Below are 18697 nucleotides of genomic sequence, written 5' to 3' on the forward strand. Positions count from 1 at the left end.
GGTAACTGCTGCCCCAAAGACTCAGGCACACCACTCCCGGAGGATGATTATAAATGAAGAAAAACAAAATCACCTCACTGCTGCTGACTTTGGGTAAGAGTCATCAATAACAGGGTTTTTTCTAACTTCAAATAGCATTGCCTTTCTCGTGGCCAATGTTTCGAAAGAAAAAAAAAAAAATCTGACGCCTGACATCTGTAGCATTGGTATCTGACCTCCTGAGGTTATAGTGTTTACAAACTATTGATAAGAAACCCTTTTGATCTGAATTATTTCGACACTGAAAATTTTCTAGACTGAATTCTTTAGGGAATTTAAATACTCCTCTGTAGAGGAATCCCAGACTATCCAATCCCAGGAGAAATGGAGGTATTGTTTGATGTTTGCATTTATTTAATAGACATAAGACTTTCAGGGATCAGGAGGCAAAATAAAAATTGATTTCTTATTTTGCTAATTCAATAAAATATCCTAAACCATAACACCTTCTGTTATTTCTCTTTGTAGTGGTCGATGGTTGTCTGAAGGAGAGCTACCATGATATGTGGAAAAGGGACTTGCTCCGGACCCAGAGATTCTAGCTTGAGCTCTCACCCCTGCTTCTGCCCCATGGCCCTGTGTCTTAGAAAAGTCACTTAACTTGTGGCAACTTTGGTTTTCACATCAGTGTCACACTCCAATACTTAAGTAAAGATCAAGTCACAGGGAATGAATAGATTTCTAGACACTGTAAAATTCTGACCATTTATTTTGTTCATTTCCTCCCTTTTCTGCCAATGTTTTTGGAACATATTATCAAGCCTCTGAACATCTCTTTCTTGCCTACTTCTATAAGCAGGCATCTGGGCCAAAAATTCCCTTCAGAGAACACCAGAAGGCCATGGTTAACTAATTTCATCTTTGCCTTTAATACACGAATGGACAGGTTTCTTTTTACTTTCACTAATGGGGTATCTTAAGTAGAAGATATGAAGGTGCTTCTAACTCTTGGTTTTGGGGGGTGGAGTCTGTGCTTGTCCTGTTCATTGTCGTATGGAAAAGCTTAGTGAATACGTAATACATCACAATTATTTGAATATTTATTAAGTTTATTGGTTAATCTGGTGTGTTTCATTATTCAGAGACATCAAATCATACCCAATATTTAGTTGGTGTTTAAGTGTTGCTTGATGTCTTAGTATGTTCAAGCTGCTATAACAACATACCCTATATTGGGTAGCTTATAACCAACAGAAATTTATTTCTGATGGTTCTGGAGGCTAGAAGTCCAAGATCAAGGAACTAGAAGATTTGAGCCTACTGCTTCTTCTTCTTCTTTTTTTTTTTAATTTCTTTTCAGCATAACAGAATTCTTTGTTTATGCACCACACCCAGTGCTCCATACATTATGTGCCCTCCATAATATCCACCACCTTTCAAGGTCCATAGTCTCTCGTGGTTCATCCCCACCCCCCTCCAATTTCCCTCAACTCCCTTCTCCTCTCCATCTCGCTATGTCCTCCATGTTATTTGTTATGCTCCACAAATAAGTGAAACCATATGATAATTGACTCTCTCTGCTTGACTTATTTCACTTAGCATAATCTCTTCCAGTCCCGACCATGTTGATACAAAAGTTGGGTATTCATCCTTTCTGATAGAGTTGAGCCTACTTCTTAAATGGTTATCTTTTCACTATCACCTCACCTGGCTGAAGAGGCAAGGGAGCTCTAATCTCATTTACAAGGAGTCCCCCAACAGGAACTAATCACCTCCCAACTGCCTCAATTTCTAATACCATCACTTTGGTGATCGTAATTTCAGCCTGTAAATTTAGGGGGACACAAAGATTCAGACCATAGCAATCAATGTCCTTAAAATCAAAGCTAGAACTCAACTCAAAAAGATCGCCACACTTCTTTTGACTGGAGAAACGATGAGTCACCATGATTACACGTATGCATAGTACCTGATGTTAAATGGTTGATATGTTGAGATGATTTTGTGCATATAACAATTCACATATGCCAACACGGCAAGTAAAGTAGAAAAGTTTCAAGGGTAAGAACATGTAGTAGGTATTTCCCGAAGGTTGATGAATGGTTACTTAATGTTGGTAATTGGGATGAGGGGAAACAAAATGATGCAGATTTCAGTTTGTTTTAAGATGTTTTCTTTACATACAGTTTTTGTCCCCGTGTAAGAGGAAAATAAAGAAAAATTAAAAGAGAAGGAGGAGGAGGAGACAGAAGGGTAGGAAAAAAGGAAAAAGTAGAAATCTGAAATACAAAAGGGAAGGAGAAAGGGGAAGAAAAGAAAAGAAGGTGGTGTTCAGAATTAGTTATCTCGAAATCTTTTTTCCAAAAATAATCTTGTATGGATCATTAGAGCTGAGTCAAAATAACACTGTGTCTTCAACTTGTCTTCCTAAGTAAGCTGGGGCAGTCGGGCCAGCGGTTATCAGTGTGCCTCCTACATTTTCTTTTCTTTTTTTTTTTTTTTTTAAGATTTTATTTATTTGACAGGGAAAAACACAGAGAAAAAGGGAACAGAAGCAGGGGGTGTGGGAGAGGGAGAAGCAGGCTTTCCGTTGTGCAGGGAGCCCAAGGTAGAACTCAATCCCAGGACCCCGGGATCATGACCTTAGCTGAAGGCAGATACTTAACAACTGAGCCACCCAGGCACCCCTCTGACATTTTGTATAAGTCTGGAAGGAAATATACAACACAGATTTAGCCTCTGACTCCCAGCATAACAACCATGGAAGAGAGAGACCAGTAAAAAGCTAGTTCTTCTCTGATGACAAAGTTGGAAAAATGTAATAAAAATTCTGAGTTTGAGACGCCAAGGGGTGGGCACACTTGGGATTAGCCCCATCCCATCATTTAGCCCAAGACCTTATCTTATTCCTTTCACTCTCCCTGGGGCAGAAAAGATGGCCACCCTCCTATGCAAATCATGGTTAGAAAAGGTTTTATCATCACCTGCGCCATAAGCCACATCTTTCTGGAGGGAAAACAAATCCTATCCAGGAGAGCTGAGAACCAAGAAATGAGGCTCTGACTACAGGGGCCATCTCTATTTTTCTGTTCTTGTTTTTTGCTGATGTGTGTGTCTCTGTTTTTGTCCATTGGCCCAATATATGGCTGGGGTTTTTATTCCCCTGTGCCTGATGTTAAAAAGTCTCATTCAGGGGAACCGTAAGGGTGGGCTTGGGAGGACAGAACAGGCTGTAAATGACTGACACTGTCCAAAAAGCACAATGCCATCTGCTGGTGATAGAACGCAGATGCCTAATGCACTGAGAGAGTAAGAGTTAATGAGTAAACCACAGGTGTTGAGGACTGGGACACGGCAGTCGCCACTTGCCTCACAACACCTGTGTCAGGAACAAACCCAAGCCACACATATCTTTCCTTGCTATCCCACTGGACGTTAGCCCACCAGAAATGTTTTTTCCCTTCTTAGCTGAAGAAACAGAGGCAAAAGGAGAGTAAATGGCGCTCCCAAAGTCACGTGATAATGCAAACTTCACAAGAAACTGAACTTTCTGTCTCCCAGATTTGTGCGCTCCTGGAATCCTTGATGGGTTAATACCTCTCGTTATATCCCTGGTTTTAACATCGGGTGGGTTCTGAATAGTATTACTTTTGGGGGGGGGCATTTTTGGATTATGGTAAAATCCACATGACACAAAATTTCCCACTTTAACCACAGTGGCGTGAAGTATGGTCACATAGTTGTGCAGCCATCACAGTCACCCACGGAACCAGCTGAAACTCTGTGCCCTTGAAGCAGTAACTTCTTCTTCTCCTCTTCCTCTGGGCAGTCCTGGCAGCCACTGTGAAGTGTTTTTTTCACAGGGGGGAAAAAAAAAATAAAGAGCAGTTTACAGCCAGTAGTTGTAATTAGATACAGAAGGGAGAGGGTGGGGTAGACGTAAATTCAGAACTGACTACATGTAGGAGACCTTGACTGTGCTCTGTGTGTGTGTGTGTGTGTGTGTGTGTGTGTCTTTAAAAGATGCTCCACCTCCCAGCCCGCCTCCTTGCAATTTGCCACTGGAGTTTTGCAGTCTCCCGATTTCCTCTTGCCCCCCAAGGAGCCAGCATGGGCAATCTCCTTTGTAGTTTCAGGAGCGGGTCTGTTGCCCTGAAGGTTGCATTCTGAACTGGGGAGTATAAAGGTAACCACTTGTTTTTCCTTTCAAAGATCTGCCCCAAAGATAGGCTGCGGCTCTCCTGGAAAGCCTGATCGGTAGGATTCCTTCAGGGGCTCAGCCCAAAGTGCTTCCTCCCATCCCCTCTCCAACTTCCAAACCAAAGCTTGCCAAGAACCTCTGGAAGGAAACCTGCTGGATTCTAGCATTTTGCACAAATGGCTAATCCTGGAGGTGGTGCTATTTGCAACGGGAATCTGCACAATCACGGGAAACAGAGCGACGGCTCAGCCAGTGGAAACTGCGCGAAGAATGGGATAGTAAAAGAAGCCCAGGTAAGAGATGAGAACTCCCTGTAGTCTGAATGACTTGGACCTCTCTCCCTGCTTCTCTCTGAAGCTGTTTGGAGCTGCCACTCTGAAAGTCCTTCCTCTGAAGTGTTTTATGTGTTTTGACACTTCAGCTAATTTCAAATGCTTGGCTACAAAAAACTTGAGCCGTGGATGTAGGGGGAGCATGTCTCTGTACACAGACCCGAGAGCCTTAAACTTCCCCCCAATACGAACATACCTACTCGACTTCTAATTTGTTGTGAGCATTTGGGGGGACAAAGTGCTGACTGTTCAGACTGGTCCCCTGCATTTCCGTGCATCAAACAATCACAGCAGGCTACCCTCCTCAGGCTTGGGAGGGAAAAGAGCAGGGATAGTAAATGTGCTGAGGTGGTGTGGTGTGGGTGGCATTTTTCCCCAGTGCAGGAGAAATGCCTCTCTGGCTGAAAGGCGAATTCTTTGCCCTGTTTAGTGGAGTATTGTCATAGCTTACAGCTTGATTTGGGGCCAGAGCCCTTCTTTGAAAGGACATCACAGGCATTCCTTTCTGAGACACTTCAGAAAGGGTGGCTTATTGTTCACGCTGCACACAGGAACTAAACAGGCTTTTCATTGTTTTCCCATTTGATACTTTTTTGTCTTTCTTGGCTCTTGGGGCTGACAGAATGTTGGATGGTGATGTGCTGGGGAAGAGGAGAAACTTCAGAAATGTTCTCAGTGTATTCAAAGAGGGAGCCTGGGTGTACGAGGCACCTATGAAAAGGCAGTGCCCTCCTTCTCATGTAATGCCCTCTGCTAAAGCAGCACAGGTGAGCTCACCTGCTTCAGGAGCAAATTAGTATAGCCAAACAGGTGGCTTCACTCTTGGGAAATGCACAGCTGGGCAGGGAACTTGTGCAGTCCTGCATTACACATCCGTCTCCGAGGAGCCAGCACCCACCCAGGAAGAAGGTCAGATTGATCTAAGATCACAGGACAGGCATTGCTGGCTGGAGCCTGGCCCAGCACTCAGTGAATTGAATTTGTGCTTCCAGTTCAAAAAGGTGGTTGGGGAGGGGCACTCTGGAGCTTGGGGCGGGGGGCTCCCAAAATGTGTTCCCCTCTTAACAATAGGCATTACCCTACGCTTGGACGTGTCCACTGACCCAGAAGAGTATCTGAAACCTATCACAATGTGAAGAGAAAACATTCAACCCCTAACTTCCCCAGAGGGCAAGCCTAATAATATCCACCCTCCGTCTGTCAGTGTTGATTCAGAGGGCTAACCACCCAAGATGCTCCTATCCCTTGACATGCTGGAAACACCGGCCACACACTCGCTCACCCTCTCATCCAGTCTGACCCTGAGGCCTCTCGTTTGAGCAGAAAGGCCTTCAAAGCTGTTCCTCTGTCTCTTTAGTTTATCTTGGTTTTGTAACCATCTTCTTGTGTCTGAGGCTTGAAACTTAGCTCGATGGTTACAACCACTCCTAAGTAAAGATGAAACACAAGATCCTCGAGATTCATTACTAAGTACTCCTGTAAGATAGAAAATACCCTTGGACATCAAAGCCTGTCTCCAAGCAGAAGGAAACAGGAGGACTGCTGTTGCCTTTTCCAGAGCTCCCTCTGAAGGGCCATCCAGAACCTGTTGTTTCAGATATATTTAGGTGTACCTAAGTTGGAATTGGCTTCCACTGAAAGCCTCAGTTATGACTTGAAAAATATTTTCCAGAAAGGATAAACCCGGCTGAGATCTTGGTGCAGGAAGACAGACAAGGGCCTGTTTTCCCCCTTGAGGAGGAGGTAGTCATCTTGACTACATGATCGTTGTCACTAGTTTTAGTACATTTTGCTTTAGAGACCTTCGACCAACAGATCTTAACCCAAACCCTTGACAGTTGACAAGAGCAATTCATAAAGGCTTACAGATCTCCTGGACCCGTGGTCTTCCCAATACGTTCTGCCAGGCTTAAGGTTGTAGGAAGTAGAATCCAAGATTCTACCAGCTTCTCCCAAGATCCCCTCATGCTTTCTCTTCCTGCTTCTTTGCAATCATATAGCAATACCTCTGTTTCTTTTATGTGTTACTGGACCCTGTGGGACTCTGAACAAAGGGTTGTTTGGCACAAAAAAGAGTATGCAAATCATTGTTAATCACTCTCTCCTTAGAACCTTCCTTCTCTTTGTCCCAGTGTAGCCTGGTTTCAACACTCTTGTGGGAGAGCCCAGCTCACTACCCCGATATCAAGTTGAGCAAGGGAGCAGACTCCTTCTCTCTGGAAAACTTCTAGTTCCTTTCTGGAATTTTTTGGAGCTTGACCCTGTTGTGTGTTGTTTTCTCTTTAAACCCCACATGACCTGAGGATGCACTGATTCTTGGTTTTCATCACTGATTAAGTCCCTTTATTTCTTCACTTGTAATATGTCATCCACTCCGACTTCTGACAGATAGAGCCTCAGTGAGTAACAGAACACTCTTGTCCTAAAGGATTTATTCTCTCTGCTCATGAGCGTATCCATATAAATGATGGAAGGGCCCTTAATATCTTTTTTTTTTTAGATTTTTTTTATTTATTTGACAGATAGAGATCACAAGTAGGCAGAAAGATGGGCAGAGAGAGAGAGGAGGAAGCAGGCTCCCCGCTGAGCAGAGAGCCCAATGTAGGGCTCGATCCCAGGACCCTGAGACCATGACCTGAGCAGAAGACAGAGGCTTTAACCCACTGAGCCACCCAGGCGCCCCAAAGAGCCCTTAATATCTTAACTCAAACTTGTTATTTCCTATTGATTGACTTAATACCCATAAAATTAACTGGGGATTTCTATTCACATAATTGCTTTTTCAATTCCACTCATTAATCCTGACCTGGCTGTACATTCATATTAAGAAAGCTTGAAGCTGGGGAGGTAGTCCTAGTGTCTTCTTTGTTCTAAATACTGCATTGCCTCCAAGTTACCTTTTCATGGGATGGGGTCTGCATTTTCCCCTTGTTACCCTGATCCTATAGGATCAAGAAAAACTGTTTAACTTCTCCCTAATCACTCCTTCCCTAGAAAACAAAAATGTCCCAACATTAGAGTATTCTAATTCACTGAGGTTTTGACCCTGAATGTTATACTTTACAAAATGTAGTATAGACAGACCTGAAAGGTAGTTGCTCATTCTACTGTTTATTTGTTCAGGAACCGATATTTATTAAGAATCTCTTGTCCTTGGGACATATAAAGATATACAAAATAGGGCTATTTAGCTATTAGGAAAAAGCTTATATGAAAATTGAGCAATAAATGCATTAAGTTAAATGATGGTACAGGACAAGAGCTGTCAAAAAGCAACTATGATTGAAGGACAAATGAGTGGTACAGCTATTAAATACCGGAAGTTCAGAGAGAAGGAAAATAATGGCCTATATCAGTGAGATGCCACATACCAGGACTTAACTAAACACTTTACATAGCAATATCCTGGGCTCTCCTTCCAACCCCGTGAAGTGGTAGCATCATGTCCAATTTACAGATGAAAAAACATAAGCGATTAAGAAACCTGTGCAGAGTTACAAGCCCCATAGCCAGGATTTGAACCCAAATCCATATTGCTCCAAAGCCAGTTCCCTCTCTACTATATTCTGAGAAGCCCCAGGTTGAGGTGGCCCATGATGGCTTTGTAGAGCAGGGAGGATTCAGACTGAATTTGGAGACATTTGAAACGGCAAAGCAAAAAAGGCATTTATTCCTGGGGGCCAAATAAAGAAAACAAGAGAGAGGAACCCCAGAGATGAATGTAAGCATTGCTAGGTGAGGGGCAGGAGAACAGAGGTCATAAATCATTCCAGAAAGGAAGGGGGGAAAAAGCAAAGGCTGTGAGGCATGACAGAGTGCAGAACATTTGAGACACTTCTCTCAATTTGGTGAAGCTTCAGCATAAGAGAAAGGGTCATGCCCAGTTGGTACTCAATAAATGTTCCCTGAAGGGGAAAGAATAGGCAGATTTTTGGAAATCCTTCCTAGTTCTGTAACCATTGAATATGAGCCCCTGTTCTCCTTACTTTTTCATATCCTTTTGAAGCCTACAATGTCCTGGTACATCCTCTTCTCTGTTACAGTATAAACTTCTGGATAGTGAGAATCATGACTTACAGTTTAATTGCACATAGTGGTAGCTACCTGACAGGCCCTTGTTACACCTCCATCCATACCAAATATTCATGTCTGTGGGGGTCGTCTAATCTGCACACTGATGGAGACAGTGGTCAATAATCTCACCAATTATAAAGAGAACTCATAAACTACAAGTTTTGGAGATTCCTTGCAATTGCTCTGAATGCTCATCCACTCTTGTCTCCTGCAATCATTTTCTACTAGCTTTTGTGTTTTGGTTCTCATTTCCTTTAACATATCCTCAACGTGACAATGTTTCTCTGAGATCTCCTTAAAGAGTCTCATTTTTTCATGGGTTCATCATTCTAAAACATTCCCATACATTAGATGCTCTAGCCATTCAGATGCAAATATTCCATCTTTATTAATAGTAGCTCATCAATGTGGCAGATAAGTAAATAAATAACTATAATATTTAATGACAAGTTCTATAATAGATGTTGCAATTATTTATTACTGTATAACAACTACTCCAGTACCCCCAAAATTCAATAGTTTTAAACAGTTGCTGATTATTTCTGTGGGCTATGAATTCAGGCAAGTCTTGGTAGGGATGGCTGTCTGTGCTCCATATGATGTTTAATGAGCATCCTGTATGGACCCACTGAGACCATGGTGCTGGCTGTTGTCTGGGGAACCTTGTATCTTCTTCATGGGGATACCCTTACCATGTGGTCTCTCAGTATCAATAGAGGAGCTCGAGCTTCTTTAAATGAAGGCTAGCTTCTAAGAGAGTGAAAATGGAAACCACACTCCTCTTAAGGCTTAGTCTCACTTCTACCTCATTCTTTTGTCAAAGCTAGTCACAAGATGCAAGGGGAAGAGAAATGGGCTCTGCTTCTTAATGAAGCAAGCTTGCAAAGTCACATTACAAAATACTGTGAGGGATCAGAGGAACTATTGTGACCATCTTTGGAAACAGTCCATCACAGCAGAGATCTATGAACCATGTTTGGAAATACACAGAAGGAAGGGGGCAACTGATCCAGATAGGAAGGTAAAGAAGTCACTCGTGGTCTGACTTTTAAAGGCAGAGTAACCAGGCATAGGTCATGGAAAGGCATCTTAAACAGGAAACACTCTTAGAAAGATAGAAAACATCAAGACATGATGTGTTTGGTCATTGGATGTTGAGCAAATGGGACTAAGTTTTAGATGTTTAATGGAGATAAGCAGGTAATAAGCCTGTAAAAGTAGGTGGGATAAGCTCATAAAATACCTTTTCCTTAGTTTACATTCCCCCAAGAAACAGACATAAGGATTTGAGACAAGAAACTTATTTGGGAGGTGAACCCAAGTATTAAGGGAATGGAGAAGTGAGACACAGAAGAAAAGAAAGTCAATACATTCATGAACAGGTTACCACTGTTGACAACTAGGGCTCAGGTTTTCTTTTATTTAGTGGGGGCAGGGGCAGGCAACTCGATTATAGTGTAGAATGTGCCTCAAAGTTATTCCGACTAAGTCACAAGAAAAAGAGGTATATGTAACTAACACCTGTCCTTCATCAGTTGAGGGAGTCTCCCAGGAACATTAACAATAGCCTGACTACATAGGACCAGAGATAGCCCTCAGACTGAGATATAAGTGCTTATAGTAAGAAATCATTAGAATGCCAGGAGATCTGGATAGCAACAAAAGTGTTTAACCATGTATATTTGTAATGAGGGAGTTTTGAGAAGAGAATTGACATGATCAAATGTGGTTTCTCAGGCTGTGTGGGTTTTATCTCTGGTGACTTTTAGAACATGGCATTGTGGATTATCTTTGGCCTACTGGACTAGTCATTATGGAAGACTAGATTATGCTATTAAGCAACATAAACAGAACCTCCTACTACTGTAGCTGGCAATGGAGAAAACAAAAGCAGTATGTCAGAGTTAAATATCATTAACATGATTTTATCCTTTTGCATTCAAAGAAATTGAAAAAGTAGAAATTGTAAAGAAAAATGTGGTGGACTTTATCTACATAAAAATCTAAAACTCTGTATGGAAAAAAACATAAAGAACAATGAACAAAAATCAATTGGAAAAAGTAATTGAAATAAAAGCTCCATTTACGCTAGCATCAGAAACATGTTTTACTTGGGAATGAATGTAAGAAGTGAAAAATCAATTTGAAGAGAAAATCAGTTTTGAAGAGCAGCATTTAAATGCTGTTGAGGGACATAAAAGCAAACTGGAATAAGTTTAAAGGCATACAATCTTCATGGATAGGAAGACTCAAGATAAAATCTATGTTAATTCTACCTAAATTAATCCATAAATTTCATGTGAGCCCAATAAAGGAAATAACATCATTTTTTTGAGCCAGATGGAATGACTTAAAAATAATGTGGAAAAATTAACAAACAAGGATAAACAGAAAGTTTATGAAAAAGAATTATATTGAGAGGGAACCAGCACTATCAACTAATAAACCATGTTATGCAGTGTATGAATTAGAGTAGTTTTATAGTAGCACATGGAACACACAAATAAATATTGTATTAATTGTTAAAATTAATCCATAATAGTGCTAAAATATAAATTTTTAATAATAGTTGCATGTAGGAACTATAATAGGAGCCATAAAAAAAACATTGAAAATTTGATTACATAAAACTCAAAAATTTCTTGGGGCACCTGGGTGGCTCAGTGGGTTGAAACCTCTACCTTCAGCTCAGGTCATGATACCGGGGTCCTGGGATCGAGCCCCATGTAGGGCTCTCCACTCGGCTGGGGTCCTGCTTCCTCCTCTTTCTCTGCTTGTCTTTCTGCCTACTTGTGATCTCTGTATGTCAAATAAATAAATAAAATCTTTTAAAAAATCAAATATTTCTTTCTGCATGGCAAGAAAACAAAAATAACACTATAAAATAATCAGAAGGTAAATTACAGACTAGGAAAAATGTTTGCAATTCATATCATGAAATGTTTTATATATATATATAAACTTTCAGAAACCAATACAAAAAAATGTACAAACCCAAAGCAAAAAATATAGGGAAAGATATGAAGAAAGTCCAAGTGGTAATACAAAAGGTAAGAAATGGAAAAAGATCAGGGAAGTGAGAACAGGGAAGGAAAGAAATATACTAGAATCAGTTTTCCATGAGAAGGGAAAGAAAAGATTGTATTTCATGTTGTGTCTGTATGATATAAAAGCAAGTTGAGGGGTGCCTGGGTGGCTCAGTGGGTTAAGCCTCTGCCTTCCGCTCAGGTCATGGTCTCAAGATCCTGGGACTGAGCCCTGTGTCAGGCTCTCTGCTTGATGGGGAGCCTGCTTTCTCCCCTCTCTCTCTGCCTGTTGCTCTGCCTACTTGTGATCTCTATCTCTGTCAAATAAACAAATAAAATCTTTGAAAAAAAAAAAAAGGCAAGTTGAAACTTAATTGGTATAATCTAATTATTTTGGTCACTTCAATTATAATAATAAGGTCAATAAATAACATTATTGGTAATTGCTCCCTACCAAGTCCTTTTATAAAATTTGCCTCATTTAATTATCATAACAATACTGCCAGATGGATATTATGAGCCATGTTTGTATAGATGAGGAAATTGAGGCTCTAATAACATAAATAAGTTCCCAAAGTCACACAGCTAGAAGAAAACTGGGACATAAACTCTACATCTTACCCCTTAGCCAATTTCTTTTTACTCCAACACTTTGCCCTAGACCCCATGATATTATCTTCTTTCAATTAAAACTAAGCCTAGAAACCTTTACTTTAAGAACTGAAGTTAATTTCAGTTGCCTCAGTTATCAAAGAAAAGAAAGAGTCTTGTGCTTTCATTGTGACCACAAATAGTTTATGCTCCCACTCCTAATACATGTTGGCCTATAGTTAAGAACCTTGGGAGGTAATCAAGAAAATAATAACTATAATAATCTCCAACATGTATTGAGTCTTTCTAAATGCCAGGCATTCTAAGTGCTTTGAATTCATCATCTGCAACATTTCTCTGAGGTAGACACTCTTATTAGCAGACCCATTTTATTTTATTTTATTTTATTTTACTTTTGTTTTATTTTATGATTGTATGTATTTATTTATTTGAGAGAGAGAGAGAGAGAAAGCATACAGGGATGGGAAAGGTGGGAATCGGGGGGGGCAAGGAGACTCCTCACTGAGCTTGGAGCCCAGGAGGACTCCCTCCCATGACCCTGAGATCATGACTTGAGCTGAGATCAAGTCATATCCTTAACTTACTGAGCCACCCAGGCATCCCTATCAGACTCATCTGATAGAAGGAACAGAAAGTTTAGGTAAGTTAACCGTGGTCCTCAGCTCACAAGTATCAACTCTGGGTTTGGAAACTAGGTTTGTCTAATTCTAGAACCAAGGTCCTTAGTCTACACTGCTTCTCTAACCACAAGATATTAATAGAAATAGGATTCATACCATCTTCCACAGGGAAGGGACAAACTGAACTCAGCCTTGAAGGGCAGACTTAGTGTGGGTTAAAGGTATTGTGGATTATTTTGTTTTCTTTATTGTTCTTAATGAAAATTTAGCTTAGCACCAACCTGTCACATACCAGAGCTTTCAATACGAAACATAGTCCACTCGTGGACAAACTACATCGATGCACTGGCCATCCCCCACCCCACTCTTCACTTTAAACAACTCTGAACTTAAAGAAAATAGACCCACATAATTCTAAGTCATATGGATTCACACTGAGCCCCAGATGTATCTCTGGAGATATTCAGTTTTTAGAAGCTTCTTTAAGGGGACATGGCCACCCTGAATAGGCAGTTAAATTAGCACAGAATTTCCCAGTTATAGTGACATCTTGGACATGTGATGTGATATATGAAGGATAGTGTGCAAATTCTTTGGGGTATTCCCATTGAGAGATGGAATCTATTCCACTCCCATTGAATCTGGGCTGGACCTAATGACTTACTTTGCCAACAGCATGAGACAGAGGGGATAATCTGGAACTTCTGATACTAAGTGACCGGAAGCCTTGTAGCTTGAATCTAGTCCTCTTAGAACACTCCCTCTTGGAACCCAGCCCCCATGCTTGGAGAAACCCAAGCAGTCCCAAAGAGAATCCCAAACATGTCCTTGCTGTGTCCCTGGTTAAGATGCAGCACCAATGTAGACTGTGTGAGTAAGTTACCTAGGAAGTAGGTCCTCCAGCTCCGGTGTCTATCTGCTTCTATTGATACTTCATGCGGTAGAGATGTGTTTTCCCCACTGAGCCCTGCTCAAATTATAGACTCCTGAGCAAACAAATGATGTTTTAACGGTTGCAGTGGTTTGTTAAACTGCAGGAGGTAAAAGAGCGGGTGGATATTCTCTTTCTTTGAAATGCCCAGAAAAATCCCTCTGCAATCTCACTTAATAACCATTTTTAGTGCTAACATTTGCATTTTGAGGGAAGAGTTTGTTTGGGCCATCCATTTGCATTTAACCTGTGGCAAAGATGTCTTTCCCAAAGCTGTACACTTTTATTTTGTTTTGCTTGTGTTTTGAAATAAGGACAGGTATGCTTTAAGATGAGGGTCTGGTGGGTATATCCAAATACCAAATACGAGAAACGCAAATATCACCAGTGCAAAAACACCATCATTTGAACGCTATCAAATTTGATGTGTAATTATTCAACCGGAGGAGGCTGTAATTCACTGCATTATCTATGAAGAAAGAGCTGACTCAGAAGTATGTGTGTGTTCAGGTGCAGATGTTTTTATTAATTGAAAGAATACATGTTTTTAATTAATATATTAATATCAACCAATTAAATACTAATTTTATCTATTTGTTAAAGTTTACTAGAACAACTTTCCCTTTGGAAGTACTGCTAAAGTTAGATTGATATTAATCTAATTACTTGTGAGAAATCAACTACATTTATTTTTAAATACACTTAACCTTTTTTTTTAATAGATTTATTTATTTATTTACTTCACAGAGATCACAAGTAGGCAGAGAGGCAGGCAGAGAGCCCGATGTGGGGCTCGATCCCAGGACCTTGTGATCATGACCTGAGCCGAAGGCAGAGGCTTTAACCCACTGAGCCACCCAGGCACCCCAAAATACACTTAATCCTTTTATTATGTATTGTCACATTTGTCTCAGTGGACCTGAACTAATGTAGTTTTTCTGGAATTCTGAAGTATACCAACCCATAAATTCATGTGAGAAGGAGCTGTTGCCACCAAATTAGAAACAAATTAAATTAGACTAACCATTAAAAAAAAAAAAAAAACACAACACTGTAAGCATAGCTCTGAGAAGTATTCAAAATTGTTCTCCACAATCTACCTTATTCATCATACTGCCAATCTGAAGATTGCAGCCTCAAGAGTTTTACCAGATTGGGTGACAGACCTTATGATTTTCCAAAGAAGCTGGAAATCCAAATCGGGTAGGAGGAGGTGCCAGAGAGAAAACTATCCTGATTTTTAAGTATTGGCATATAATCTTTAAAAATCCAAATAGTGTGGATTTCAAGGATACATTGCTGCCAGCCACAAATCTATAACCTCTGAGCTATAAGCATATAGGATGGGGAAACTAAAAGGTCATTAATTGAAATATTTTATATGAAAATTGTTCAGGGAATTTGGGTCTTCTTAACTTTGACTTTATATTTTAGAAAGCAATAGATGAGTCTCACATCTTCATTTTCTTGAGTTTTTATATTAACATTTGATCCTAAGATGTATAAGTCTGAGGAAAAAGTATGACCAACTACACATACTTGATTTCCCTGACCCATTAGGTCCCATTTGTTGAAATGTCTTAGAACTGACAATATTTTATTGGTCAAATCTCATCTTCAAGCTTCATATGAAGTGACATACAAACCTTGCATAGATAATGCAATCATAAGGCCTGGTCACTGTTACTGTTCTCTATATATGCTATAACTGGGCCTTCAGAAGTTGCCTTAAAAAAGGCTTTGGGCAAGTCATGATCATCCTCGTAACTACAAGTTATACCTGACTGTTCTTTCTCTGCCTTGTGGGGCTTAGCCTCTTAGAAGTCAAGGATCCTCTTGAGAAGGTGATAGATACTTCCTATGGAAAGATGAGTGTGTCCATGAATCACAGGGCTTTCCATGTAGAGAATTCATGCCAACCCTGATTTTCTCAGATCCCCAGGTTAAGAACCTTAGCTCTGGAGTGCCTTTACTAATTAGGCTACATCTGCTCTCACAACCCAACCAGAAAAACCAGCAAGTCAACCTCTGCAGAGAAGATAGGGTAAGGGATTCACAAGTTGATTCACCAGGAGAAAAACACACTTAACTCAAAGCCATTCAGGTGACAAGCCCTACATGTGTTATTTATTTATTTATTTATTTGGAAAATTTATGTTAGAATTTTGCCTTCTGAAACTCTACAATGTAGTCATATTTCTTTAACTATAAAACTACTTTTAAATCCTCCATTTAAAACCTTGGGTAAAACTGAACTCAAAGTTAAAAGGTATTTTCTTTTCTGGTGGCTTTTCACACCCCAGCAACCCTCAGGATTTCCCAGGAAATCACGTAAGGAGGAATGGATAGCAGGAAGACCAATATTCAATACCACATAGAGCTGGTTTTTTGAGTCCCAGCTCTGTGCCTTACTTTGACATTCAGTCAGTCAGCATATTCATGATCCTACTTCCACAGTATATCCAGAATCTATTTCTCACCTTCACACAGCAGCCATCCCAGTCTCGGCCACCATTGCCTCTCACCTGGATTGTTACAGGAGGTTCACCTCTTCTCTCTGTTTCTAGGTACCTATTGCTGGCATAACCAACTATCCCAACACATAGTGGCATTAAAAAATAATCATTTTATTGTGCTCATAGATCCTGATGGTCAGGAATTCAGAAAAGACACATCAGGACAATTCCTGTTCTGTTCCATGATATCTGGGGCCTCAACTGGGATGACTCTGTTGGCTAGATCTGGAACAGCTAGGCCAGAAGGATCTGTCTCCAAAATGGCTTCCTTACTCCCATGTCTGGCAGCAAGGTTGGAATGGCTGAAAGAAAAGACAAATAGGGGTTACCAATGTGGCCTCTCTAGCAGAAGGTCTTTAAGAGTGTTTTCTAGCAAATAGAGTAGAAATATCATGGACTTTTGTGACCTAGCCTCAGAGGTCAGCTTGACTTCTACCCTACTCTATAGCTTGAGATAGTGACAAGCGAGCCCACATGGTTCAAGGGGAAAGGGGCCTCCCCTCACCCCAATTTCCTAATGGGAAGAATATCAAAGAATTCATAGACAGATTTTAAAACCACCATATTCTGCTTTTACCTCTGCCTTCCCATCTACCATCACCAGAAAGACTGTTTTCTTTTTTTTTTTTTAAAGATTTTATTTATTTATTTATTTTACAGAGAGAAATCACAAGTAGATGGAGAGGCAGGCAGAGAGAGAGAGAGAGAGAGAGAGTGAGGGAAGCAGGCTCCCTGCTGAGCAGAGAGCCCGATGCGGGGCTCGATCCCAGGACCCTGAGATCATGACCTGAGCTGAAGGCAGCGGCTTAACCCACTGAGCCACCCAGGCGCCCCAGAAAGACTGTTTTCAACAGAACAGCTAGAGGGATCTTGTTGAAATGGAATCCAGAGATGTCACTCTTCTGACCAAATCCTTCCATGGCTTCCATTTTACTCAAAAACAAAATCCTTACAATGATCTAATAAGGCCCCATGGATTTGTCCTCTTCGACCCATGTCCTGCTCTTTTTCCCAGTGCTTAATCTGTTTCAGCAACACTAGAGCAAGCAGGCGGTACACATCCTCTCCTTTAGGGACATTCACACTTCCTCTCCTGTATGTACTTCCTAGATGTCCTCATACCTGCACCCTTCCTGCTCTCAAGTTGTCACTCAAATGTTACTGTCTCTGTGAGATGTAAGCTAACAACCCTATCAAAAATTGCAAACCTTCTCACCCCTTCCTTTCCCTTCCTGATTGTTTTCATTTGTCCTTAACACTATGTACACACACACACACACACACACACACACACACAGATTTCCAATCTCTTGCCTGCTTCATCTTCTAGAATATAAGTACCATGTGGGCAGGGATTTCTGTCTTATTTACAACACTTAGACCGGAGCCTGTACATAGTAGGTGCTTGATAATATCTGTAGAAGTGTGAAGTGTACTGATTCTACAACCATCTATTTGTGTTAATCTGTTGTTTGTAAGAATTCCATTTCAGCTTATTTTGTTTGCTATTTAAATTGCCATTTGCTTTCCATATGCCTCGTTCTTTAAAATATGGGGAAAACCCCACTTAATATGATATACAGGTTTCTTTGTAAATTTCAAAGTGTAAAACCTCTTACTGATTAAATTATAGGGCTCCTAACCTTTGTTGGAGAACATGGCCACTCTTCACTGTCCTCTTTTTAAAAATGACCAAACCACTAGATTATTTTTTAAGACCAGGTAGCTATATGCTTTTATACTGCTATCCAGATATTATATATACTCTAGGTATGGGGTCAGGGAACATGCTTTAAGCAAGTGGAACTTTTTGAAGTAAATGAAAATAGAAATTAAATATCTCTTACCCATCCTGATGATTCTTGTTTCTTAGTAGGAGATGAAACGCACCTGGATTAGAGAGAAAATGACACATACCTCAGGGTATATAAGCCTGTCATCTGGTTTTAATAAAACTCTGCATTCTTAGGGTTGAATGTCCAAATAAAGTCAGTACAGTCTGTTCTCCCATGAATGTCCCTGTAAACAAAATGATTTTTAAAATATCATTTAACAAATGTTTATATCACACAACATGCTAAGAACCTTACAAATACTACTAACTCACTGTTCCTCATAACAACTATGTGAGTTTGATACTCTTACTCTATCCCATTTCTTAGATGAGTCAACTGAACATATAAAAATTAAGTAAATTTGCCTAAGAGTAAACTCTAGTTAGTAGTGCTGGGCTGGGCCCAAGTTCTATGTTTTTATCACTAGGAAGAAAAAAAATGCCTTTTTCTCAAATGTCTTATTGTGAATATTTGCAAAATCACATAAAAATTAAAGCAGTTCTATAATAAATATTCATATACCTACCACCTAGATTCTCCAATTAACATTTTACTATTTTTATTTTATTAC

General features: G+C 40.3%; 1 protein-coding gene across 1 annotated transcript in view; it reads left to right on the plus strand.

Annotated features, from left to right (window-relative positions):
• The first annotated feature begins 4021 nt into the window (after nucleotides 1–4021).
• Nucleotides 4022–18697, plus strand: part of SPTLC3 (serine palmitoyltransferase long chain base subunit 3) — a 134995-nt gene continuing 120319 nt past the window's right edge. The window contains exon 1 of the mRNA XM_004754211.3: nucleotides 4022–4473. Within this exon, the coding sequence (XP_004754268.1) occupies nucleotides 4357–4473 (117 nt within the window). The 5' untranslated portion in view covers nucleotides 4022–4356. The remainder of the gene's footprint in view (nucleotides 4474–18697) is intronic.

Source organism: Mustela putorius, unplaced genomic scaffold (genome assembly GCF_011764305.1).
Source record: "Mustela putorius furo isolate JIRA1106 unplaced genomic scaffold, ASM1176430v1.1 tig00000253_pilon_pilon_pilon, whole genome shotgun sequence".
Lineage (NCBI taxonomy): Eukaryota > Metazoa > Chordata > Mammalia > Carnivora > Mustelidae > Mustela > Mustela putorius.